This window comes from Lutra lutra, chromosome 4, assembly GCF_902655055.1.
Source record: "Lutra lutra chromosome 4, mLutLut1.2, whole genome shotgun sequence".
In the NCBI taxonomy this organism is placed as follows: Eukaryota; Metazoa; Chordata; class Mammalia; order Carnivora; family Mustelidae; genus Lutra; species Lutra lutra.
Window position 1 is genome coordinate 173,745,351 of NC_062281.1, and position 25,256 is coordinate 173,770,606.

General features: G+C 39.0%; 1 protein-coding gene across 3 annotated transcripts in view; it reads left to right on the forward strand.

Annotated features, from left to right (window-relative positions):
* Positions 1-1,203: 1,203 nt before the first annotated feature.
* PTP4A2 (protein tyrosine phosphatase 4A2) overlaps positions 1,204-25,256 on the forward strand; it is a 29,354-nt gene continuing 5,301 nt past the window's right edge. The window contains exons 1-5 of one of the 3 annotated variants that reach the window (XM_047725576.1): positions 1,205-1,343; positions 5,769-5,847; positions 16,110-16,811; positions 20,434-20,526; positions 24,914-25,044. In XM_047725576.1, the coding sequence (XP_047581532.1) occupies positions 16,716-16,811; positions 20,434-20,526; positions 24,914-25,044 (320 nt within the window). In that variant the 5' untranslated portion in view covers positions 1,205-1,343; positions 5,769-5,847; positions 16,110-16,715. Of the gene's footprint in view, positions 1,344-5,768; positions 5,848-12,969; positions 13,152-16,109; positions 16,812-20,433; positions 20,527-24,913; positions 25,045-25,256 lie in introns of all 3 variants that reach the window. The other 2 variants (XM_047725577.1, XM_047725574.1) reach the window with 2 other exon arrangements.

The following is a 25,256-nucleotide window of genomic DNA, read 5'->3' on the forward strand; positions in this document are numbered from 1 at the left end:
AGTCTCCCAAACTCACCGGTGACCACGTTTTCCAAACCGAAACTCAAAATTCGTGGTCTGACAAAGAATTAAAGAATTTCTGGTCACCTTCCAAATGCTAGAGAGAATACTGGAATCTCTAGGATAATCTCTGTCGTTAAAGGGGAGATTAGGTTGGAAAACTTTAAATTCAGGATTTTCTCTTTATCAGGCATTTCTCATACATTCTATCATTGATACATGAAAAGAGCCTCATGAAGTAGCTGGTAACTATTTCCATTTAATAATTTAGAGTACTAAGAGAGAGGAAATAACTTACTTGCCCAAGATGCTACGTACCGGAAGTTTGAAATTTGGTCTGTCAGGAAGGGTTCATAGGGGTGTGTGTATGTATGTGTGTATGTGTCGCGCGGGGATGGGACCGGGAGAGGCGCAGAAACAATCTTCGCAATTGCAGAATTGCAGACGCACGCGCGCACGCTATTTATTTGGGGCCTCGAGGAAGGGCGGCCAAGAACTGAGCTGCCCTGGTTGTCACTTCTGAGTTGGAAATCCCCGAGCAAAGGGCTCGGTCGCCGCCCAGTCCCATCAGGATCTGATCTCAGGCCTCACGGCTCGGGATGCGGGAAAAAGCCCTTCGACCTTGCAGGTCACGTCACGGCCGCTGGCCCTCGCCTCTGCCCAGGTGCGGGTGGGATGAGGGGGCCGCGGCGTGGGCGAACGACTCCTCTGGCCACGTTCCGCCCCCCCCTTCCCGGTCACATGGACGCGCCTTCCGCAGCCGGGAGTGAGGAGAGGAACGAACCACGAGGAGGAGCGGGGGAGGCGCCGAGGGCAGTAGGTCAGCACCCCGCGGGGCAGGTGGGCGGGCCCAACCGCCCCGCGAGCCGGCACGCCAGCCAGTCCGCGGGCGCGGGGGGCGGGCCAGTGGGCGCGCGCGCCGCGCCCCGCAGCGCCCCCTGAGGGGCGGCGGCGGGAGCTGGTTCCGGCTGCGCGCGCAGCGGTGGTGGCGGCGGCGCGATCGGCCGGGCTGTAACCGTCGTCCGTCCGGTAGCGGCTGGAGCTGCAGCGGCGGCCGGGCACTGCGCGAGGCGACGCCACAGGGCAGCGGCGGCAGCGGGGCCAGCGGCGGCAGCAGGAGACGCAGCGGCGGCCGCAGCAGCAGCAGCAAGACGGACTCGTGGACACGCGCCGCCGCCGCCGCCGGGCCGGGCCGGGTGTCGCGCGCCGAGGCTGGGGGGGAGTCGTCGCCGCCGCCGCCACCGCTACCGCCGCCGCCGCCGCCGCCGAGGTGACTGAGGAGAGAGGCGCCTCCTCGCTCCCGCCGCCGCCGGACTTCAATGCCCAGTCCCCAGCTCGCCAGCGTGAGTGCGCTCCTCCCGGGCGGTCCCCGCGCCGGCTCCCGGGGCCTCGGGGAAGGGGAGGGCGGGAGGCGCCGCAGCCATTAGTGCAGGCCTGAGACACGTCCCCGGAAGGAGGGCCGGGCCGGGCCGGGGGCGGGGGGAGCGCGGCCGGGAAACGTGGAGAACGGGGGTGGGTGAGGAAGGGGGGACGGTGCGTGTGGAAGAATGTGGAGTGTTGAGGGGGGAGAAGGTGCGTGCCTGAGGGGGACAGTGTGAGTTGGGGAGAGGCTGGGTGTGCATGAGGGATGAGAGAAGGCGGAGTTGGGGGGGTGTGGATGAGAGAGTTGGGGGCCGTGTCGGGGGCAGTGTGAGTGCCAGCAGAGTGTAGAGGTCAGTGGGGGTGTGGGGAGGGGCAGTGCGCGTGGGCGAGAGGGGTAAATGGGGGAGAGTGAGGTGGTGGGAGAGGGAGAGCGTTGAGTGTATGGGGCAGAGTGGGGGAGTGTGTATGGGGGAATATGAGTGCAGTGTGAGAGAGGGAGGCTGGGGAGGAGTGAATGGCAGATGAGGGAACGTGGAAAGGGTGTGCCTGCGATTGTCCAGTGTGTGAGCGGGCATCCTGGAGGCTCTCCATGATCGTGATCCCTGTGTATGGCGATAGTGAACCCTGGGGTCCTCGGTTAGGGAGTTCTTTCCAAGAGCGTCGTGTCCCTGGTTTCTTGGGTTCCAGTATGAGGAAACGGTATAGGAGTTTATCCCAGGGGCACTATAGTCCTCTGGCTCTGCGATTTTTAAAAGAAAGGTCATGCTTTTCGGGGGGAGGGAGGATAAATGTTTTCCCTATGTTTTATGACATTGATACAAATTTCTAAATTTATCAAGGACGTGGTGGCCATCCCATCGTCCTCTGGCGCTCTGAGAGCTAAGTAGAAGAATCTTGTCTATTGCCCAGGATCCTAGGCTCTTGCCCTTAGAGTATTCAGAACCATAGACTGTTTTATAAACTACTGCTAATTTTTCAGGTGAAAGGTATTTTGTCGTTAGGTAGATGGAAAAAAATTTTATCAGATACTAACTCTTCTCTACCCTTCTGGAGAAGAACTCTTAAGAAAAAAATAATGTAACATTGATGATGAAGAAGAACCAGAGGCTAGTTTATTATTCCCTGGAGTTTGTCAAGAAACATAAAAAGTGTGTAGCAGTTCTAAGCATCACTGTAGGCTTGCTTGTCTGTTTGGAATCACCAGACTACAACTGCTGCTGAGTTAGAATATGGTAGTTATTTGCTGCTGTGCTCTGTATTACAGAGTAGTTTCAGACAGGAAGTGAATGAAGTTATGCCTTGTTCAGCATGCAAAAGGAAATTAAGGCTAAGAATGACACATTTTTAAGGCTTCAGAATCACTTGCCAGCATGCCGTTGTGTTGAAGATGGTGAGAAGTTGTTTGCCATTATTCTAATCTTTGACATTTAAAAAATTGTTTCATATTGGGTAGTGAATCAATATTGGTACGGACTTTTGCCAGATTCTTGTGGAATTAGGGGCTCTTGATAAAAAGTACCTTGTTATGGATTTTACACTTTAATGATGAGAAGGTTCTTAGAATTTGGGAGTCTTTCAGTAGGATAAGCAAAGACGGTGGTCCTTTTGGTAGTAGACATAGTAGAATTATAGGCCAAAACATGGGTGTGTAATTAGAAGTCCGAAATTATGTTTCTCTTAGTGTGTCCTTTTCAATCATTAGCATGCTTTGTGCTTTTAGAAATAGTGAATACTATTGTTAATATTTAGTGGGAGATGGGATTCATTATTATTATTCTTTTTTAATTTAAAAAAAATATTTATTTATTTGACAGACAGGCAGGCAGAGACTGAGAGGGAAGCAGGCTCCCCGCTGAGCAGATAGCCGGATGTGGGGCTCCATCCCAGGACCCTGGGATCATGACCTGAGCCGAAGGCAGAGGCTTTAACCCACTGAGCCACCCAGGTGCCCCTGGATTCATTATTATTAAGGGCCTCCTACCCACCGGGCATTTTTATACACTCTCTGTATGATTCTTGCAGTTACTCTAAAGGGGGTACGGGTCCTCATTTGCATTTCTTTCCACATATTGAGTGGTTTCTATTTGCTAGGCACTTGGGATACAGTGATGAGATGAACAGATACATGGGCTCAAAGAGTTTAAGTAACTTGTCCTAGGTCATAAGATAGTGAGAATTGGAAATGGATTAAAAACCCAGGTGTGTATGACTCCAAAAGTCCTTGATTTTTCCACTCTACCATTACCACCCTCACAGTAGGTTGTCTCACTTTGAGGTTTCTCAACCACACAGTGACCTAGCAGCTTGTACAGATGAGAAATGTTGAATTTAATGCAGAAGACTAGATGGCTGGAGGCAAGGGGGTCATTTAGGAGATGCTGACTTGAGGCTCTTTGGGGCCTAAGCTAGGCTTTTATGTGGGTGGAGAGTCTGCCTTGAAACTCTTGGGGCCCCAGGGTGTGTGCTTTGAGACATAGTTTTTATGAGGCACCTGGGATATGTCTAGGAGAAGAAAGTCTGATTAAAGAAACCCAGCAGCCTTTTATGTTTTTTATTTTGGGGGAGAGAGAGGAAGAGTGTTATTTATTGGGGTAAGAGTCAACTAGGACTTGTCACTCCTATGTGGAAGTCTTTCTGTTCAGCAATATGAGATACTTAGGAGATTGTGAAGATGAAGTGAGAAAATATATGTAGAAGCACTTGTTAATTATAAATTGAACTACATATTCGAATTATTATTACCACTAAGACCTTTCTACTAAGTCAACGGTTTGTTATATTTTGCAACTGGAAAAAGCTAACGTTTAGGACACCTCTACAAATGAAAAATTGTTTAGAACTGCTGAACTGGGTCTATTCTGACTCAGAACAGCAAAAGTCAAACCACTCCCTCCATGAGTCAGTCAAGTAATATTTAATTTGAACTAACCAAATTTATAAGCAGAAACCATTTATAACATCATTGAACTTTGGTGGCACTAGGGAAGAGTAAATGTTTGAATGCTTTTGCATATAACTTTTTTTAAGTTTGAAAGCCCCATATTTATATTTCCTTGAAAAGACATTTGTGTGAAGCAAGGTAAAATATTTATTTTTCTTAAGAGTTAACTCTTACGCTAACATTTTGTCTTTTAAAGGTGGCATTTCTGTATGTAGTAGTTGTAGAATTTTGACGTGTAAAGTTTAAATTTAGTAGAGGTTTACTTAACAGGGTTTGTACTGTTCCCTTTTTTTTGGAATGTGGGATTGGTAACCAGTGGAGTCTCTAGAAAAAGCATTTACAAATAACATGCAGAAGAGCAATATCTAAATTTTTAGTTGTTACTCTTGGAAGAGCAAAACCTAAGTTAGAGTGAAATCCAAGTTAGCTTGATTTCTTTAGACATTGTATAATCGGCTGTACTACTTATAGAAGTTGGAGATCTTTAAAAATTTTGAGCTACTGGAAGTCAAGATCCAAATTTTAACATGGTAGACTTAGTTCTATTTATGAAGAGGGCAGTGGTAGAGATCTTGAGGTCTTAGGACACCTTGTGAAATCCATCATTATGCTTTAGGTTTCAACATTCCCTTCTGGAGAATCTTATAATGCTGGATCATAAAACATCTTACTTAAAATTCATAATAATCCTTTGACTAAGTGGCACTTTCTCTCGTACAGATAAGGAGATTGATGTATAGAATCAATTTGTGAATTCCAGGTTTTGAAATCCAGATTAAAGATATCAGTAAATAGATGGCAGTGGATAAAAAAAAAAGTTTTCCCTTGGGGGTTAAGGTACTTAAATCTCTTGCTAAACTTTATTTTTGAGTTAACTCTTGTTACTCTATAGGAGTTAAGTGGACATTAAAGAAGTTGGCCTTTTTGTCTGAAATTTAGTTTTTTGTTTTTTTTTTTTTTAAGATACCTCAGTTACTTGCATACATTTTTTGTTGTTGTTCTTTTGGGAGTGTTGCTGTTTTGAGATTTTTCTTAAGACACTAGTTGGGTTATATAGAAACTGATGATAATTTGCTAAATTTACAAAGTGAGAGTCTCTGATGTTGCACTTCACATAATTTTGTAGCTTGGGTTTGTTAGTGAACAGTGGTACCAGCAATTAAATTTTTTTTGGGAAGTGGTGATTTGAGTCTGTTAATCTGGAATGTTAGAAGAGACTTTCATCCATTTTCATCTTTAGGGGTATTATATGTGTAGAGGTGTCTGGTAGCTTTTTCTAGTTATCTTTTGTTTTATTGATTGAACCACATTTTCTAGCTCCTTTGGCCACTGTGTTGGGACTTGCAGCCCTATAGAATTGCTTGGTGTAGAGCTCAAGTAGATATTATATGGTATTTTTGTTTTTTTTTTTCTCCTTGGAGTTGTAGAGGTCTAGGCTAAACCAGAAACTGTCACTATTCTATAGCACCTCTAAGAAAGAAGCTACACAGCACTGCAGGCTCTGTCCACTTTCACAGTTACCCTGTGGAGTTACCAGAACCCAAGTGAGAAAATGACCCTTTTGCACTGCCTGTGTTAACGTTGTTTCCCCCGAACTATCTCTTCAATCAACATAGACTGACGGTACAAAATCTTTCCTGGAGAAATGACTATGAGGAGTAGACATATTATACCAATAGTTTTAATATGATTTGAATACAATTTTTTTTTTTTTTTTTAATTAGAGAGTGTGTGTGCACGAGTGGTGGAAGGAGCAGAAGGAGAGGGAGAAGCAGACTCCTGGCTGAGCAGAGAGCCTGATGCAGGGCTCAGTCCCAGGACCCCAGGATCATGACCTGAGCCTAAGGCAGACACCTAACTGACTGAGCCACTCAGGCGCTCCAGTACAAATGTTTTTTGTATGCCTACACTGATTTCTTACCCTTAGGTTCTGTGTCACAGCATCCATTCCATTGTAAGTGGCCTAGAAACTAAATCTCATCGTTTGAATATATATTTACATTGTGCAACATTGCCTTTTTAAACTCTAGAGAATTTTAAGCTCTTCTGCGACCCTTTCTTTGCTAGTTGAGCCTCTTTTGAAAAAATATTTTGATGATTAGAATGGTCTTTACCTTTAGAGATATTTAATTCCTTTCATAGTATTTTTGGGTTGAAATTTCATTCTTCTCAGGAAATGTTAATTCTTTTGGCATAAAATGCACACATGATATATTTGCTTTAGCAGATCAGATAAATTGCTTTGTGTTTTTATTTCTGCAGTGGTCAAAAATGTTGGCTCTTAACTAATGTATCGTTTGACAGGAATTCAAATTCACAATCAGTCTGCTTTCTTGTAGTTGTCTTTTAGTTGAGATTTGAGCATAACTTTTTTTTTTTTTTTGGCAGTCTTTTACAGGAGACATTCACTAGATTGTATCAGCATGGTATCTGTAAATTGGATCTATCTACATATGTTGATATTTATTGTTTTTAGTAGCAAAACAAATTAATGTGTTTTCTACTTTACATTATTGGTGAAAAGTCTATCATGAGGGAACAGAGTGACTGGTTAGTGCAGAAGGATATGAGTCATTGGCAGGATTTGTCAGCAAATTGAGAAGGATGTGATGGAGAAACAATAGATTCTAAGTGACATTACTCTTCATTCCACATGTGTGGTTACAAACAAGTTTCCTTTTGGTGATTGGTTTAAATTATTCCAATAACTTACTCTTTCTAGATGAGAAGCACTTCAAATTTAAGTCATAGACTATGTCCTGAGTTGTTTTTCTAGTGAAATGAGATCTTCATTTGGAAGTTAGCAGCAAGTAGAATTTAGTTAAATTCCCATGAGTTTGCTAGAAAACAAATTCACCTATGAGGTAGGAGTTAGTAAGTTGAGAGTCTATTTTTGTAAAGCTTGTTGTTAATTATGGAGCTGCTCAGTTGATCAGAAGATGCCCACCACTGTGGCGTATTTGTTTTCTATCGTTGAGCAAAGAATTGCTCCCTGATTACTGTTCATACTTTTAAATTCCTAAGAGTTTTTATTGCATTTGAATTGGTTTGAAATTCTCAGCATGGTCAAGGCCTCCTAGAGTTACCAACCAAAGACTCCTTTCCTTTCTCTATAAAAGTTTTACCTTTCCTCGTAGGTCCTAATTAATCCTACTCCATTCTACTCATATTTTTTGTCTTCAAAGTATATAGCATTATTATGAAATTTTAATGTCCTTCATTAAATATTTTTCACCCACATGGATTCTTTTAGTATCTTGATCCTGGATAGTGTTTGTATGGCATGCTCAAAGAGCTCCACAAATGCTTGTTGTAAGATTGGATGTGCTGCATTTTAGTATCATTCAGAGGTGACATATTGTCCTCCATCTCACTAAGCATTTGGAGGAAGAGTACAAGAAAGATTAAATTTTGCATTCTTTAAGTGGGAAGAGAATAAAGGCAAATTCATGTTGAACTAAGCTGGTGAGCAAAGAATAATTATCTCTTGACATGGCATTATAGAGGTATTTAACTATTTCTACCATTTTAACTTCACTTTTGTGGTTTTGTTTTTGGGTTGTTTTTTTTTTTTTTTTAATTAACATATAATGTATTATTTGCCCAAGGGCTACAGGTCTGTGAATCATCAGGCTTACACACTTCACAGCACTCACCATAGCACATACCTTCCCCAATGTGTTTTAATGTAAAACAACTGCTTTAACTGTATGTGTTTTAAAGACTGTGAATGTTGTGTTTTATCAAAATAAATCGGACAGTTAGTGGGTAGACAGTATATATTTTAAAAGGCCACTAGCAGCTCCAAATAGAATGATTTGTGTTCTTGACTGTTTATCTTGTATTATACTCAGGACATAGATGGCTGTGAAGTGCAATGTGATTTATAAAAAGTTTAGGAGAGGAAGTGAAGTGTAACTTAACCGGTTTTAGGGGAAACTTGGACCAAAATGCCCTAACAGCAGAAAAATTTCTGGGGCTCAAACAAAGAATTTATGCTGACAAGATGTAATTTGGAATGTTTTTATTCTGTATCCTGTACATAGAGAGCTTCCTTCCCTCCTTGTTGGTGGTGAATATTTGAACAGGACCTTTAAATAATGCTCAATACACTTGACAAAATGGGGAAATGAAAGAGTTAAGTTGACCTATAAACTGCTCAGCTCTAAAACATGTATTTTAAATAATGCTAACAATAGCCTGGAAGTTCTTACTTTGCATGCTGCTCCTGTGCTGTAGGTTATTTTGAAAGGTGATTCAAATAACCTTTTCCCAAGTATCTATTTTGCAACCTCAGGGAACTCACAGCTGTTACAGTCATTCTAACTGTCCTGATATAGCTCAGAAAATATTTCAAAGTGGTGTTGACAGGTTGAATCCAGGTGTCCTTTTGGATTTTCTTTCCTTTTTTTTTTTTTTTTTAAGATTTTATTTATGTGTTAGAGAGAGTGAGAGAGAGAATACATAATGATGTTGGAAACTAAATTAAAATGATTAAGAAATTGTTCTCTGGGAAAATTACTTAGCCTTTTGAGGTTAAAAGAAGGATGTAAGAAAGGAAGAAAACAAATATTAGAATTTAATTATATGGGAATGCTGCTGAATATGAGATAGTTTTTATCATGTAAAGGAGGTTACCACAGTTATTTAGGAAAATAATGTGCTTAAACTTTATAATAAAGAGGCTTGGGAATCTTAAAGTGCACATAAAGTAAAATCTTTAAGCATAAAGCCCATGAAGAGGGATAGCCATGATGTCTTTGCCTGGAAATGAAAAGAGTGAATGATTAGAATCAATATAATAGAGCTAAATGTTTAGCTTAATATTTTAAAAATTCACTGAACTCAATAAGATTAATGCCCAATATTAGAATTGTGCTGGTAGGATTTTTAATGTTATTATTGGTATTCGAATAATTTTTTTAAAAAAGTGAAAATTGGCCATAGTCCTGTTACCTTCTTTTAAATTTTATTTATGGAAGGGAAAATAAGACTTTTGGTCAAGAAATTCAACTGGAGAATTGCTGATCTTTAGAGAAACAGTACAGAATTGAAAAGTAAATATTTTCGAGTGTGGCATGAAAATATTTAATGCAATTTTTGTCTTATAGTTATTTGTAGAGGTAGGAATTACTAGAAAATGACAAGTACTTCTAATCACTAGGGTACACACGAATTTGAAAACCACTCCCTTTTCATTTGAGTGGGAACTGGGCCCACAGGACTTCATAACGGTCGCTGTTCTCAGAAGCAGGTGCAATTGTTGGTTAATTGTTTTCCTTTCCTTTCTTAGTGGCAGGCCATGTATATCATGCTGGTTCTGAAATGTTACAGTATTTTCCCACAATCAAGGTCATAATTTCTTTTTATATAAGTGATTATTGATTTCTGTACTGGAACTTGATTCTCAAGTTCCCTCCTTAAATGAGGAAGTAGAAAAGTGGGAATAACCAAGAGAGTAACTATGAAACTTTTTTTTTTTTTTAGCAGTAAAGAAGCTATTTTTACCTTGTTCACAGATATTTTGGACCCTAATTTGTGTAGAATTTAATGATACCTCTATCCTTATCAGCTACCTGGAACAGTATAGTAGGGGAGGGGAATTAACATTAATTTAAATTGTCTAATAAATTCAAGGAACCAGATGTATACAGTTTTAGTTTGATAAGTGGAACTACAGGGATGAACAAAAAGAGAGAGTAGAACTATTATTTCCACAGAACTCTGATAATTTGGGAGTAAGTTATGAAAGATGAGTAGCTTTCATTTTGAGACCAGTTAAACTAGAAGATTAATTAGCAAAGTTAAGATCATTTTAATAAGTCTGTAAGATACATTTTTTCCTCAAATGGTCAGAATGCAGTAGATACAGTAGTACTTTACAGATAAAATTCCCTTATACAGACAAATTCCCTATTTTTCTTCCTTGATAGTTGTGAGGATTTTATTCATCTGTTGTTTGAATAATTTCTGAATATTAAGTTAGGGTTCTTAGAGTTACTCAGGACCTTGAGTCTTTTCATAGACCCCATATCCAGTTTGTGGACAAATTTACCTTAAAGTCTTTTTTTTTTTTTTTTTTTTTTTAAAGATTTATTTGTCAGAGGGGGAAGAGAGAGGGTTGTTCATAGAACACTCCAAGCATGGCCCCACCTTATAACCTTTGCAACAGCTAATCCCTTTGCCTAGAATGCTCCTTCAAATATCTGTTTGGCTCACACCCCCAGGTCTTGGATAAAATGTCACTTTTTTTCAGTGAGGCCTTTCCTGATAGCCTTATTTAAAATTAGAAGCCCTCTCCTTTCTGGCACTGCAGTTTCCCCTCCTTTGCGTTTTTCTCCATAACAGTGGCATATTTTATCTTTTTCTGCCTACTGAGAATTTTCGTTTACTGCTCTTGCTGCACTTTAAAGAGTACTAGGATGCATAGTACGTGTCTAATAAATAACTTGAATTATTAATAAATTCTTAATTAGCCAAATTGTAAGGAAGATGTTTTAACTCTTTATGAGAGTGAATTCTTTACTCTTGATCATTCATACTTATTTAAGAGAAGTGCAGGTGTCTTTGTTGAAGTGAGGTGAATTTGCTTTAGGAAAAACTTGTTGCAAGGTTTTAGCTGTATATGCAGTATAATGCTTTCATGTTGCCTGTTTCTACAAACCAAGCTGACTCAAATTTGCATGACTTCCTGTAGAATTTCTGGTAAGAAAAATAACAGTAAATGTATGCTTACTTGTTTTTCCAGACCTTTGCTTTGAGATTTTTTTCTTAGATCTAGACTTCTTTATTGTGTATTTATATTATAATGTACTGTTTTAATTTGGTGAATCCTGGCATAACCCATCAAATTAGAGAGTTTATTTTATCATTTACTTTAACTTGGAAATAGAGAATTTCTCGGTGGAAAACTTGATGTGAGTGGATTGACAGAATTTTTAAAAGGATGCCTAATAAGTTTGTGTTGCCCTCAAATTCTCTGTATTTGTAGTTGAACTTAGAATTACAGTTGCCAAAGAAGAACCTGAATTTTACTCAGTAATTTAATATCTTTAACAAAGAAGAAAACTGTCTGGAATTGTGTGGGAACAGGCCTGCCTGGGACTAAGAGTGACTAGCTCTCTCAAGGCTCTTTATAATCCTGTGGTTATAGCACTTTTGAGAACATGGTTAAATTGTAAATCGTTGTAGGATTCTTTATCACCCTGGAATAAAAAGAAAAAGGTAATACATGTCCATGGGAAAAGCAAAATATTTCAGAAGCAATGTATAATGAATGATAAAGTAAATCATGCTTCTGGCCTCCACCTCTGGTCCCCTTGACCCTGACAACTAGTTACCTCTTGTAACTTTCCAGATAGTTGATGGGTATGAAAGCTATACATTACTCACAAATATTTCTCTTTATACTGTTCATACCATCATGTGCTCTTTGCAGTTATTAGAGTCTCTTGGCCATCTTTCCATATTTCATACAGATCTGTTTGATTCTTTTTAACCTCAGCATGATGTTCCATTTTAAGAATATATCATGATTAAATAATGGTATTATATTATTTCATGCGTTTGATTCTCATTTCATTTAGATGTTAGCACTAGAGTATTGACACAGGATATTTAAACTCTGACATACCTCTCTTCAAAGTTTAAAGTAGTTTCTGTTGTGTTATTGACTTAGTCTTACTGGTAGTACATTCTCTTAGCTTAGTTGGCCTCTTGCTCACTTGCTCTTCGAGCTTCCCCTTTCTTCATCTTTTTCCTCTTTCTCCTTCCTTCTTCTCCTTAATTTAAAAGGATTTCTCTGTCATAGACCATTCCTTCTAATCCTGCAGTGAAGTTATCTTCTTTGGTTAAAAATGCAAGTATTGTATAGGAAATGGGAATGTCCCAAATTCAACATTTTAAAAGTTAGGTTCTATAAAAGATAAAATTACTTAATGTCAGAGAGATGGGTTTAGAAGAAAATTTTCCTATAAGATGTGTAGATGCTGAGTTTATGCTAAACTATAGGGCTTTGTAATTTTTAGTACCTTCCAGCTGTGGTGGGTTATGGTTTTTTTTTTTTACAGACCGCTTTGTATTCTTATGTCTCTTACACGAATTAACATTAGTTTATCTGAATAGATAGGTGCAAGAGCATTTAACTGTTGATGTGTAGTTGAACTCTTAGGGTTGGGAGATGGAACAGAAGCTTGTTTTTATCATACATCTTTTAACATTAATAGAACATAACTGTTTGATTTGGTGGAAATCCTTTGCTGGGGATTTTGTTATTTTTGTTAAGAATTGAAAAATTGTTAATTTTTCTTAAGAATTGAATTTTGTTAAGAATTGAAAATCTAATAATGAATTTATCCTTATCCTTGGAAGTGGTACTTCTAAAAGGAATAAGATGGGATAAAACTTGTTCTGTTTGCTAAGTGGACAAACACTGGAGACTAGGTAGAAAACTTAATGCTAGAGCTGTAACCTTTCAAAACTGGCCATCACTACAAAGCCGGTCTTTCAGTGCCTTTATTCAGCTGACACACATATTAGCTGTGATAACATCATTAAACCAAAGGGATTCAAACAGGTTAGAATTTCCTTGTGTTTTGCTTTTCACTGCATGCAAACCATTGTTCTTTGAGTGGTTACTTTAATAATCTTTTCTCCCCTTATTTAAGGTCACAGAGTTGCAGATCAACATCCAAGCAAATATTTGAAGAAAAGTTAGAGTTACATGAAAAAGATTATGACCTGAAAAATATGTGGATACCTCCATAGTCAAAATTGAAGGAAAAATGAATCGAGTTAGGAGACCTGGGTTCCTGTCTTTGATCTGCTACTAATTAGTGATGTGGTCTTAGTTAAGTCATTTTAACCTCTCTTGCTCCCAAACATCATTTTGTTTTTCTTTTTTCTTTTTTTTTTCTTTTTCTTTTCTTTTCTTTCTTTCTTTTTTTTTTTTTTTTTTTTTTTTAAGGTCAGAGTCATTGCTCTAAGTTTCTCCTAGCTTTAAAATTCCTTGACTGTACAAGGAGTACTCTATCAAATGTGTAATCTAAGGTTCCTGTTTTGGGGTTACAGTTAGGAAAATGGTGGTATATATTTTTATTTTTCTTAGTTTGAGTATTAGAAGTTTCATGATTTTACTGTAGTGTATAATTTCTGCTGAGGTATTGAAGTTCCTAGAATGCCGTTTTGAATTTCTAATTTCTTGCATATCTTTCGTATTTTAGGAACATTTGAGTTTTGTGCTTGTGTCCATGATAATATTGTTACAAGTATGTAACTTTAAAAATACAGTGTCATGGGGTGCCTGGGTGGCTCAGTGGGTTAAAGCCTCTGCCTTCCGCTTGGGTCGTGATCCCAGGGTCCTGGGATCGAGCCCCATATTGGGCTCTCTGCTCGGCGGGGAGCCTGCTTCCTCCTCTCTCTCTACCTGCCTCTCTGCCTGCTTGTGATCTCTGTCTGCCAAATAAATAAATAAAATCTTTAAAAAAAATACAGTGTCATAAGAATATCATAAAAAGACTTGTGGATAGAATAGGCTTGAAAGTTTGTAGGCCTTGGTTTTTTCTTACAACTTTCTTTTTTTCTTTTTTTTAAAAAAGATTATTTATTTATTTGACAGAGATCACAAGTAGGCAGAGAGGGGCAGGGGTGGGGGGGAACAGGCTCCCTGCTGAGCAGAGAGCCTGATCTGAGGCTTGATCCCAGAACCCTGAGATCATGACCTGAGCCGAAGGCAGAGGCTTTAACCTCCTGAGCCACCCAGGCACCCCTTTTCTTACAATTCTTAATTGTATTTTCGTTTCCTTCTGAAATGGTTTTGTGGTACTTACCTTTCATGTCTTTTTCTATCTGGTCACACTTATCTTTTCAGAGACTACTAAATAAGCATTTATTGGTGGGTTAGAAAAGATGCAAGGGAAAGAACTTAGACGTTGTCCCTATTTCCAGAGCTATGTTTATTTATTTATGAAGATTTATTTATTTATATAATCTTTACACCCAACATGGGGCTCAGACTTATGACCAGAAGATTAAGAGTTGCTTGCTGTACTGACTGAGCCAGCCAGGTGCCCTCAGAGCAACTTATGATTTTGTTGATACTCTGACTGAGCTAACTATAAAGATTACTGTGTTTCAGTACAGCAGGCCCAAAATAATATTAAAAATTCTGCCACTTTTCTTTCTCACCTTGTTTTTGGTATGGGGAGGAGAATGCTGTATTGAATTGGTGACCGTTAGGTGCTTTTGTACTCTTGAGATAGTGATGTGATGTGAGAAATAGTAAAAAGGTAAACTGGACTAGGAGTGCCTGGGTGGCTCAGTCAGTTGAGTGTCTGATGCTAGATTTCTGCTCAGGTCGTGATCTCAGGGTCGTAAGATAGAGCCCTACATCAGGCTGTGTGCTGGGCTTCGAGCCTTCTTGAGATTGTTTGACTCTCTCTTTCAGGGGGGAAAAAAAAGAGGTAAACTGGACTAGAAATGAGAGGATGGGATTTATGCATTAGTTGAGGCAGTAGGCATTACTGTACATTGGAATAAAAACCTTTGATTAATAGAAGATATTCACCTTAGAAAAGTCACTTCTCTTTCTTCATTCCTTGTAGGTAGTAACAACTACTTAGAGTTGTAAGGAAAATAAATTTTTTCAAAAGTACTTTATGGACTGGTGTTATAATTGGGGGCCAGTGCATATCCTTTGGATAGAAAGAATTAAATCCTCAAAGTGGAATTTTAGTAAATACCCTTCATCCATTTACAGATGTATCTTTTCTTTTTCTTAAGATTTTATTTATTTACTTGACAGAGAGAGAGAGCACAGCGGGGGGAGCAGCAGAGGGAGAGGGAGAAGCAGGCTCCCCGATGAGCAGGGAGCCTGACATGGGGCTCAGTCCCAGGACCCTGGGATCATGACCTGAGTCAAAGGCAGACACTTAACCACAGAGCCACCCAGGTGCCCCTACAGATAGATGTATGTTACTTTAAGCAAAGTGTCTGTGTAAAGGACTGAACCATCAAAGCAGAAGAACAAAATCATTGTGAGCTTTATGAAGAGTCTGTGGAGGGAAGCTTTCTTTAAGGATCTTTTAATAACTCTTTTTTTTTTTTAATTTAATTTTTTCAAAAAGATTTTATTTATGTATTTGACAGGGAGACAGTGAGAGAGGGAACACAAGTGGGGGGGGGAGCGGGAGAGGGAGAAACAGGCTTCCTGCTGAGCATGCAGCCCAGTGCAAGGCTTGATCCCAGCACACTGGTATCATGACCCAAGCCTAAGGCAGACACTTAACAACTGAGCCACCACCCAGGCAACCCTAATAACTCTTTTAAATGAGCTTGAAAGAGGTGCCTGGGTGGCTCAGTGGGTTAAAGCCTCTGCCTTCTTCTCGGGTCGTGATCTCAGGGTTCTGGGATTGAGCCCCACTTCAGGCTCTCTGCTCGGCGGGGAGCCTGCTTCCCCCCCTCTCTGCCTACTTGTGATCTCTGTCAAATAAATAAATAAAAATCTTAAAAAAAATAAAATAAGTGAACTTGAAAATAAGGTCACTTAAAAATGACTTGAGTTACAAATATTCTTACTAATACAGAAATTTTGTTGAATCCCCTTTTGAAAAAGAAAGACATACTTCTGAATTTCTGACTTTTAAAATTCTTGGTATACATTTTTTATCGTTGTCTTTGTAGATGACAATAATTAAGAATTGGTGGCATTTCAGATGTCTTTGGATTCATAGAGAACGTATTCTTGACTTTGAATATGTTTACCGTGCTGTCAGTCTCAGTTCATTTTACTTATGCTTTTCTCCTCTAGGTTTTTCGTTGGAATATACGTTGCACATTTATGGCGATTCTGAGCGTGAGGGCAGACTTCTGCCAGGCTCAGCACAGCGTTTTCGCTGACAAGTGAGCTTGGGGGTTCTATGTGCCATAATTAACCTTGCCTTGAAGACTCTGGACACCAAGACTGGCCTCAGAAATAGTTGGCTTTTTTTTTTTTTTTATTACAAGCATATTTCTTTTAATGACTCCAGTAAAATTAAGCATCAAGTAAACAAAGTGGAAAGCAATCTACACTTAACTTGTCTCACTAGTGCCTAAATGTAGTAAAGGCTACTTAAGTTTTGTATGTAGTTGGATTTTTTTTGGAGTCCGAAGGTATCCATCTGCAGACATTGAGGCCCAAGTTGAATTTGGATTCAAGTGGATTCTAAATACTTCTGCTTTACCTTGAAGAGAGAAGCTTCTTAAAGAATAAACAAGTTGAATAGAGCAAACACTGATCGATAGTAGGCATTTTAGTGGTCTTTTTTAATGTTTTCTGCTGTGAAACATTTCAAGATTTATTGATTTTTTTTTTTTTTTTGTCATTTTCCCCATCACACCCATACACGCACGCTCACACTTTTTATTTGCCATAATGAACCGTCCAGCCCCTGTGGAGATCTCCTATGAGAACATGCGTTTTCTGATAACTCACAACCCTACCAATGCTACCCTCAACAAATTCACAGAGGTAAGACTGCAGTTTGGTCTACTTTTTGGGTTGATCGATCGGTACAGTTATAAATGAACAGCATTTTGAAGGAATCTCTTAACACAGGGCTGTTTATTTCTTTGTTTGGAATATGGATCATCCTCCTACCAGTCTTTGTTCGAATTGGGTTGCATTAATTATAACAGGTTTTTAAAAGAACATTTATGGAATTTTGGGAGACTTTAGAAATTATCTAGTTGTTTTTAATATCCTTTCTACATAGCAGTTCATCATATTTTTAATAATAAAAACAATTAACATTTATTGAACACATAGTATGTATCCAACATGACAGTAAGCAGTTTTGTGCATTATATAATTTACTACTCAAAATAGCCCTATGAGGTATAGGTACTGTTACTGTCTTCGTCCTCTAGATGAGGAAACTGAGTTTCAGGGCAATATGGTAATTTAGTAATTTACCTCAAGGTATACAGCCTACGGTAGAACTGTCTCTGACTCAGAAACCCATGTCTGCCTCAAATATTCTAGCCTCTTTTGATAAAAACCTACTCCAGAACTACTTAGCAATAGTAACCATCATATACAAAGATTAGAACCTTACAGGGAGGAAAGGTATTTTAGATAACATTTTTATGTCAGATCCTTCATTTTCTCTTCTATATTTATGGAGTAGTCTTAGAGAGCTGAATGAACTCCTAGGGATCCTAAATCTACCCCTCTCATGTTACAGATGGCACAGCAGTTCAGAAGAGGTTTTGACTTGCTTAAGGACACAAATATTTACTATAAAAACTTCTGTTATAATCTTTCAGTGAATGGCCACTGTGGAGTTCATTTTAGTAGGATTTTATCTGTTTTTTTGAAATGTTTTAAAATTACTGACTCCATGTAATACTAACAACTTTTCCTGAGTCTGTTTTCTGAGTCTGTTTTAGAAGGCCTTTCAGTGAAGAAAGAGTGCTAAAGGAATTAGCAATTCCTTTAGCAATTAAAATAACTTTACTCTTTAGGGGCACCTGGGTGGCTCAGTGGTTAAGGCCTCTGCCTTCGGCTCAGGTCATGATCCCAGGGTCCTGGGATCGAGCCTCACATCGGGCTCTCTGCTCAGCAGGGAGCCTGCCTCCTCTTCCTCTCTCTCTCTGCCTGCCTCTGTGCCTACTTGTGATCTGTCAAATAAATGAAAATCTTAAAAAAAAAAAATTCTCTATAAAAAAAAAAATAAAAATAACTTTACTCTTTAGATAACCAAATGATAGATGGACACTTCTTATAGGATAGCATTGTTCCTGCTCATTTATACTTAATTCCCAGAGCTTCTTAACTTTGTGTACACAGTGTACAAGTTGATTCCAGGCCTGTGTGCCCTTAGGTTGTTCAGTCACCTTTAAGCCTGGTTGAATTATGTGATACTATTTTCAGCCTATGGATTCCTTGGCCATAGACTCCAGAAGTGGCAGAGGCCACTGTCCTTTAACTATAAAAAGATGTTGGTGGCCCACTGAAGATAGGTGGTCACTGGATTAGGCATGCAGTAGGAAAACAAGGCTGCTGCCTTTTTTTTTTTTTTTTTTTTAAGATTATTTATTTATTTATTTCACACACAGAGATCACAAGTAGGCAGAGAGGCAGGCAGAGGGGGAGGGGGAAGCAGGCTCCCTGCTGAGCAGAGAGCCCAATGCGATGCAGGCTCCATCCCAGGACCCTGGGATCTTGACCTGAGCCCCCAACCCCCCAAGGAGCAAGGCTTTTGGCTGTGATGGTATATTTGTAGGCTTCGTAATATGATACCACTTTTATTTATTTATTTTTTAAAGATTTTATTTATTTATTTGACAGAGATCACAAGCAGGCAGAGAGGCAGGCAGAGAGAGAGGAGGAAGCAGGCTCCCTGCCGAGCAGAGAGCCCGATGCGGGGCTCGATCCCAGGACCCTGAGATCATGACCTGAGCCGAAGGCATCGGCTTAACCCACTGAGCCACCCAGGCGCCCCATGATACCACTTTTATTTTTTTATTTATTTTTTTTTTTAAAGATTTTATTTATTTATTTGACAGAGAGAGATCACAAGTAGACAGAGAGGCAAGCAGAGAGAGAGAGGGAAGCAGGCTTCTTGCTGAGCAGAGAGCCCGATGCGGGACTAGATCCCAGGACCCTGAGATCATGACCTGAGCCGAAGGCATCGGCTTAACCCACTGAGCCACCCAGGCGCCCCATGATACCACTTTTATTTTTTTATTTATTTTTTTTTTTAAAGATTTTATTTATTTATTTGACAGAGAGAGATCACAAGTAGACAGAGAGGCAAGCAGAGAGAGAGAGGGAAGCAGGCTTCTTGCTGAGCAGAGAGCCCGATGCGGGACTAGATCCCAGGACCCTGAGATCATGACCTGAGCCGAAGGCAGCGGCTTAACCCACTGAGCCACCCAGGCGCCCCATGATACCACTTTTAAATCTTAATTTCAAAATTACCTCTGTTTCTTCATTTTATTATTTTTTTAAAAGATTTTGTTTTTAAATTAAAAAAAATTTTTTTTTGAAGATTTTGTTTATTTATTTGACATGGAGAGAGAGACAGTGAGAGAGGGAATACAAGCAGGGGTAGTGGGAGAGGGAGAGGCAGGCTTCTCACTGAGCAGGGAGCCCAATGCGGGGTCAATCCCGGGACCCTGAGATCATGACCTGAGCCAAAGGCAGACGCTTAATAACTGAGCCTCCCAGGCGCCCCTAAAGATCTTATTTTTAAGTAACCTCTATACCCACTTTGGGGCTTGAACTTACAACCTCAAGATCAAGAGTTGCATGTTCTACTGACTGAGACAGCCAGGTGCCCTACTTTTGTTTCTTTAAATTAAAAAAGCATTAAGTACTTACTGTGTAAAAATCAGAAGATACACATAAACAAAAGATAGTTTGAAAATTCTTAATACCTGGGTCTGGATGTTTTTCTCTGCATATATGTGTATATTTATTTATATACACATAATAGGAACACACACACACACTATATATATATATTTTTTTCTTTTTAAAGATTTTATTTATTTATTTGACAGAGAGATCACAAGTAGGCAGAGAGGCAGGCAGAGGGGAAGCAGGCTTCCCATTGAGCAGAGAGCCTGATGCGGGGCTCCATCCCAGGACCCCGAGAACAACCTGAGACAGGCGCCCCAGGGACACACTATGTTTTAAAAAATCTTCCCCCAACCTTTTTAGATTATTTTTATAGCTGTCACAGTATCCTGTATGAATGTGCCATACTCTGTTACCCTGTTTTTGGACTATTCATGTTTCCATCTTTTTACCATTCCAAACAGCCCATGTTGAATACACTGGTACCAAAATCTTTGGGTATATCTTTAATTACTTTGTTAGTATAAATTCTCAGAAATAGAATTTCTAGGTCAAAGTTTATTGTGCTTTTATAGTTTTTGTGATATGTTACCAAATTGTCCTTTATAAAGGTGATTATGTTGATGCTTCCAGTAAGAGCCTGAGTGTTCATTCTATATGTTGCCACAATGAGAATGATTTTTATCTTTGTCTAAAAATGATGTTTCATTGCTTCAGTTTATTTTTATTTTAAAGTTTCGGTTGCAGATTCTAAAAATATGATCCCTTATATTTGTCTTCCTTAAAGGAACTTAAGAAGTATGGAGTGACAACTTTGGTTCGAGTTTGTGATGCTACATACGATAAGGCTCCAGTTGAAAAGGAAGGAATCCATGTTCTAGTGAGTGTGTCGTGTTTTCATCTTTCACTACAAACAAGTAGTACCTTTTAAACTTAACTATTTTTAAAACCGGGCCCTCAGTAGTATGCTTTTTAAGCTTATAGGAGATACAGTGTTGAAAACAGTCTTTACAAGGTTGTGAATTGGCAGTTTTGTTCATTTGTGCCCTTAAAGTCTATATATGTGGAGTATTTTCAACAAATGAAAAGCAAAATTGAGTGTACACTTATTTTAAGAAAATGGAAGTTTGCATTTTGTTTTCTCTAGGATATTATTGCAATATTTAGCTTTTGTATCTAGGCTACTGGTTTGAATCTAACTGAAAGTAATTTCCATCAGAAATTTTTAAGTCACATGGAAATACAGTTGGCTCTTGAATGTGAGGTTAGGGGCACCAACCCCCCCACATAGTCAGAAATCTACTTATAACTTTTGACTTCCCAAAAACTTAACTACCAATAACCTACTGTTGACCAGAAGCCCGACCAATAGCATTATATAGCAAAATACATTAACATGTATTTTGTATGTTACATGTATTATGTGCTATATTCTTATGATAAAGTCAGCTAGAGAGAAGAAAATTTTATTAAGAAAAAATTAGAGAAAATACATTTATAGTACTATACTGTGTTTATTAGAAAAAAATCTGCCTGTAAGTGGACCCACACAGTTCAAACCTGTGTTGTTTGAGGACCAGCTGTATTCTTTCTGACTTTGCAAGCACTAATTAGTTACTTATGGTTTTGTGGATAAACTGATAGGGGACAGAAAAGCCTGGAGAAGAGGTTAAGATGGGAGAGGGCATCTTGCTTTAGAGTAATCAGCATAGTTTCTGACACTTTGTGGTAGGTTTCTAGGAAAGTTTTCTGTGATTAGGTTTCTCTTTTTTTCAGTTTGAACATGAAGTGATTGGAATTATTTTAAATTCCTCCTTAGTCTCTAAGTACACTATTTCATTTATTGGAAACAGGAGCCTCAGATTAGGTAAAATTTTGTACCTTCTTGCCTATAAATAGTTGTCTGAAGCACAAGAGCGTGTAATGAAATGACCTTGTAGTCTTAGGTGTTTTAGTAGGGTTCTTTGATTTAATTGTGGGAAGACAGTGTTGTAGGAAGAGAATTAGAGAGTTTTAAAGTAGTTGGTTAGGAAGAAAGTAATAAAGAGAGTGGTAGGAGGTTATGTTCTTTTTTTTTTTTTTTTTTTTTGGAAAGGTAGTTCTGTAGTCTTTATGCATTGGTCAGTAGTTGGGAAGGCAGTTCATGCAAAGAAAATAAATGTCCTGTTGGTAAGGCAGTTGTCTTATATCTGATCCATAAAGTTTCCTCACCTCCATTTGGTGAAACACAAAAACTAAATAGCCAAGCATTATGTTTTTAAAAAATGCATTTTAATAGAATGCCATGGTAATAATTTGCTTGTATTCCCATTTCTAAAGGACTTTAAGGTGCCCTGGCTGGAAGTCATTGGGGATATGTATAAACATGTATAAAATGTAATCCTGTGTTTAAGATATAAAAACAAAATTTTAACTTCTGAAACTAGGCTGACTATGAGTTCTTTTTCCTATATTGTGAGTGTGTTCTCCAGTGGGCAGATGAGAAATCAGTTTGTTTTGACAGATGGCATTGATGAGAAAATGAACTGTGGGTTGACTATAGTTTGTTTGAATCAGTAATGTTGGCAAACACTTTTATGAAGTAGAAGTGAACTAAAGAACTTGAACTAGGTTGTTGAAGATAATGGTGAGTCTGGGATTTATTCTATGCCTTTAAATCGACACTTTGGTTTAAATAGCTGTGATCAGATAAAATTAAAAATCTAACATTTAGAATTAAGCTTGGAATTTCTTTCCTTTTTCCAGAGGTTTTTTTTTTTTTTTTTTTTTTAAAGATTTTATTTATTTATTTGACAGACAGAGATCACAAGTAGGCAGAGAGGCAGGCAGAGAGAGAGGAAGCAGGCTCCCTGCTGAGCAGAAAACCCTAGGTGGGGCTCCATCCCAGGACCATGGGATCGTGACCTGAGCAGAAGACAGAGGCTTTAACCCACTGAGCCACCCAGGTGCCCCCTTTTCCCAGAGATTTTAAGTGGATCGTTAATCTACTTTTGCTAGGTGAAGAAAGTTTGGAATATTTTGTGGTTTTATTTATTTATTTATTTTAGAGAAAAAGAGAGAGAGAGAGTGTGAGTGGGGGGAGGGACAAAGGGAGAGAAAGAATCTCAGGCAGACTCCATGCTGAAACCAAGTCAGATGCTCAACTGAGCCACCAGGTGCCCCTGGAATACTTTATAAGAGGATATCCCCCAAATTAGACCTTTAAAATCTTTTGACTAATGTTCTTACAAATCAGAAGCATATTGGGAAAGACTAATGGTGGTTTCAGTTCTGTCAGTTTGAAGTTCAGACAGTTCTAAATAATTATTTTAATGATTTTTTTAATAGAAACTGCTTTATATGAACAAGTGAAGCATATTTCACATTATTGTTACTTAACTGGGTGCATTTTAGGGAGTATTAGAGGAAATAAGCTCGTATTCTAAGGTACTTGCTTACTGGTTTTACTGCTATTTACAGTTAAACTTAGTGACATTTATAATGATAACACTGACAGCCCTTTAATTATAGGGTGTAGTTGACAAATCAAACATAATGTGTTGTCACGGCTAATGGGCTACATGAAGTGTTCTAGTGGTGCCCTTAATGAGTGCAGAATCAATTTAGTGCTTTGTCACTTTTTTTTTCTTTTTCTCTCTAGCATCTTAAAGTATCCTTATCCAGCCTCATTAGAGTAATCTTATGTTTTTAAAAAAAATTCCCAGTGTTTTTGCATTTCTGTCCTTGAAGCTAGATGGGAGTAGGGGAATGCAAAATGTGAATTCCCTTCCCCTCTTTCCTTAAAGCTGATTTATGTTGGTTTCTTAGGCCCTTTTTCTAGGTAGAAAGGAAGATAAACCCTGCCTAGATGCTCATGGGGTTGGTCTTAATTAAAAAATAACCCAAGGGGTGTCTGGCTGGCTCAGTCAGTAGAGCATGCAACTCTTAATCTTGGAGTCATGAGTTTCAGCCCCACCTTGGGGGTAGAGATGACTTAAAAACACACACATAAACAAATTGATGAATGTAAAAAGAAAAAGGGATACTTGGAAAAAAGGTCTCCATTTGCTCGGGAGCCTATCCTGTGGCACTGTGCTCATTAAATGGGATATGTATAATTTAGGCAGAGCTTCAAAAATATTTAGTACTTGGCTATTTATTTATTTATTTTTAAAGATTTTATTTGTTAGAGAGTGTGCATAAGTATGGGGAGGGGCAGAGGGAGAAGTAGACTCTTCGCCAAGCAGGAAGCCAGATACATGGGCCCCTGGGATCATGATCCAAGTCGAAAGCAGATGCTTAACTGACTGAGCTGCCCAGGTGCCTCCCCACCCCATTTTTAAAATATATAAGCACAAAGATGGTAGTATATTTCTGTTATGATATGCTAACTACTGGAGATTTATTATGAAAGAGCCTTTCTCTAAAGAAAAGGCATCATAGCTTTGAGCTCTTTGGGGATAATCCTCACAATATTTGTAGAGATCAATGAGATACTACTTGGTATACTTCTTTGCCAGAGTGGACTTGTAAATTATATTGACAGGTGTTGTATTCTCTCATACTTTGCCTAGGCTTTAATAACAGTCTCTATTATGTCTAATTATTGGTTTATTCAAATAAAAATATTTGAAGAACACTAGTTTTTTTTATCACTCTGATAAGAGATTTCTATAAGATAAAATTAGATGCTTACAGTGCTGACATGTCATCGAGAAGGTTAAGTTACTTGGCACACAATTTTGATCTTAGAAAAAACTTCAGTAGTGATCAGAATTGTGTTAAAAAGAATAGGTATATTATATTGGGGCACCTGGGTGGCTCAGTCGATTGTCTGCCTTCAGCTGAGGTCATGATCTCAGGGTCCTGGGATCAAGCCCTGTGTTGGGCTCCCTGTTCAACAAGGAGTCTGCTTCTCCCTCTGCCCTTCCCCCTGCTTATATATACTCTCTCTCTCTCTCAAATAAATAAATAAAATCTTAAAAGGAATAGGTATGTGGGGGCAACTGGATGGCTCATTCGGTTGTGTCCAACTCTTGATTTTGGCTCAGGTCATGATCTCAGGGTTGTGAGATTGAGCCCTGTGTTGGGCTCTGTGCTGTGCATGGAGCCTGCTTAAGATTCTCTCCCCCACCCCCTGTACCCACATCCCCTTAAAAAAAAAAAACAAAACAGGTGTATAAAGTATAGTTGGTTCAATTAGATCCACCCTGTTTCTGTGCATTTGTTCTGCATTAAATACTATCCTGCAGAAAATAAGTGTAATATAAAAGATCTTTTCTTTCCAGGATTGGCCGTTTGATGATGGAGCGCCACCCCCTAATCAGATAGTAGATGATTGGCTAAACCTGTTAAAAACCAAATTTCGTGAAGAGCCAGGTTGCTGTGTTGCAGTGCATTGTGTTGCAGGATTGGGAAGGTAAGCTCTTACCTTTCTGTCTCAGAGTTCATTATCAAAAATTTCACTTTGATAGAAGTTTTGTATTTATTACACCAAATACTGAATTACCTGAAGGAAAAGGAAATGAGAGCAGAAGCTGGTTTAATGGTTTCTTAAGACAGCTTTTTGTGTTTCGTGGGTTGTCTGCTTCTGACTTAGTGGATGATGGCTCAGAGATTGTTTTGAAACTG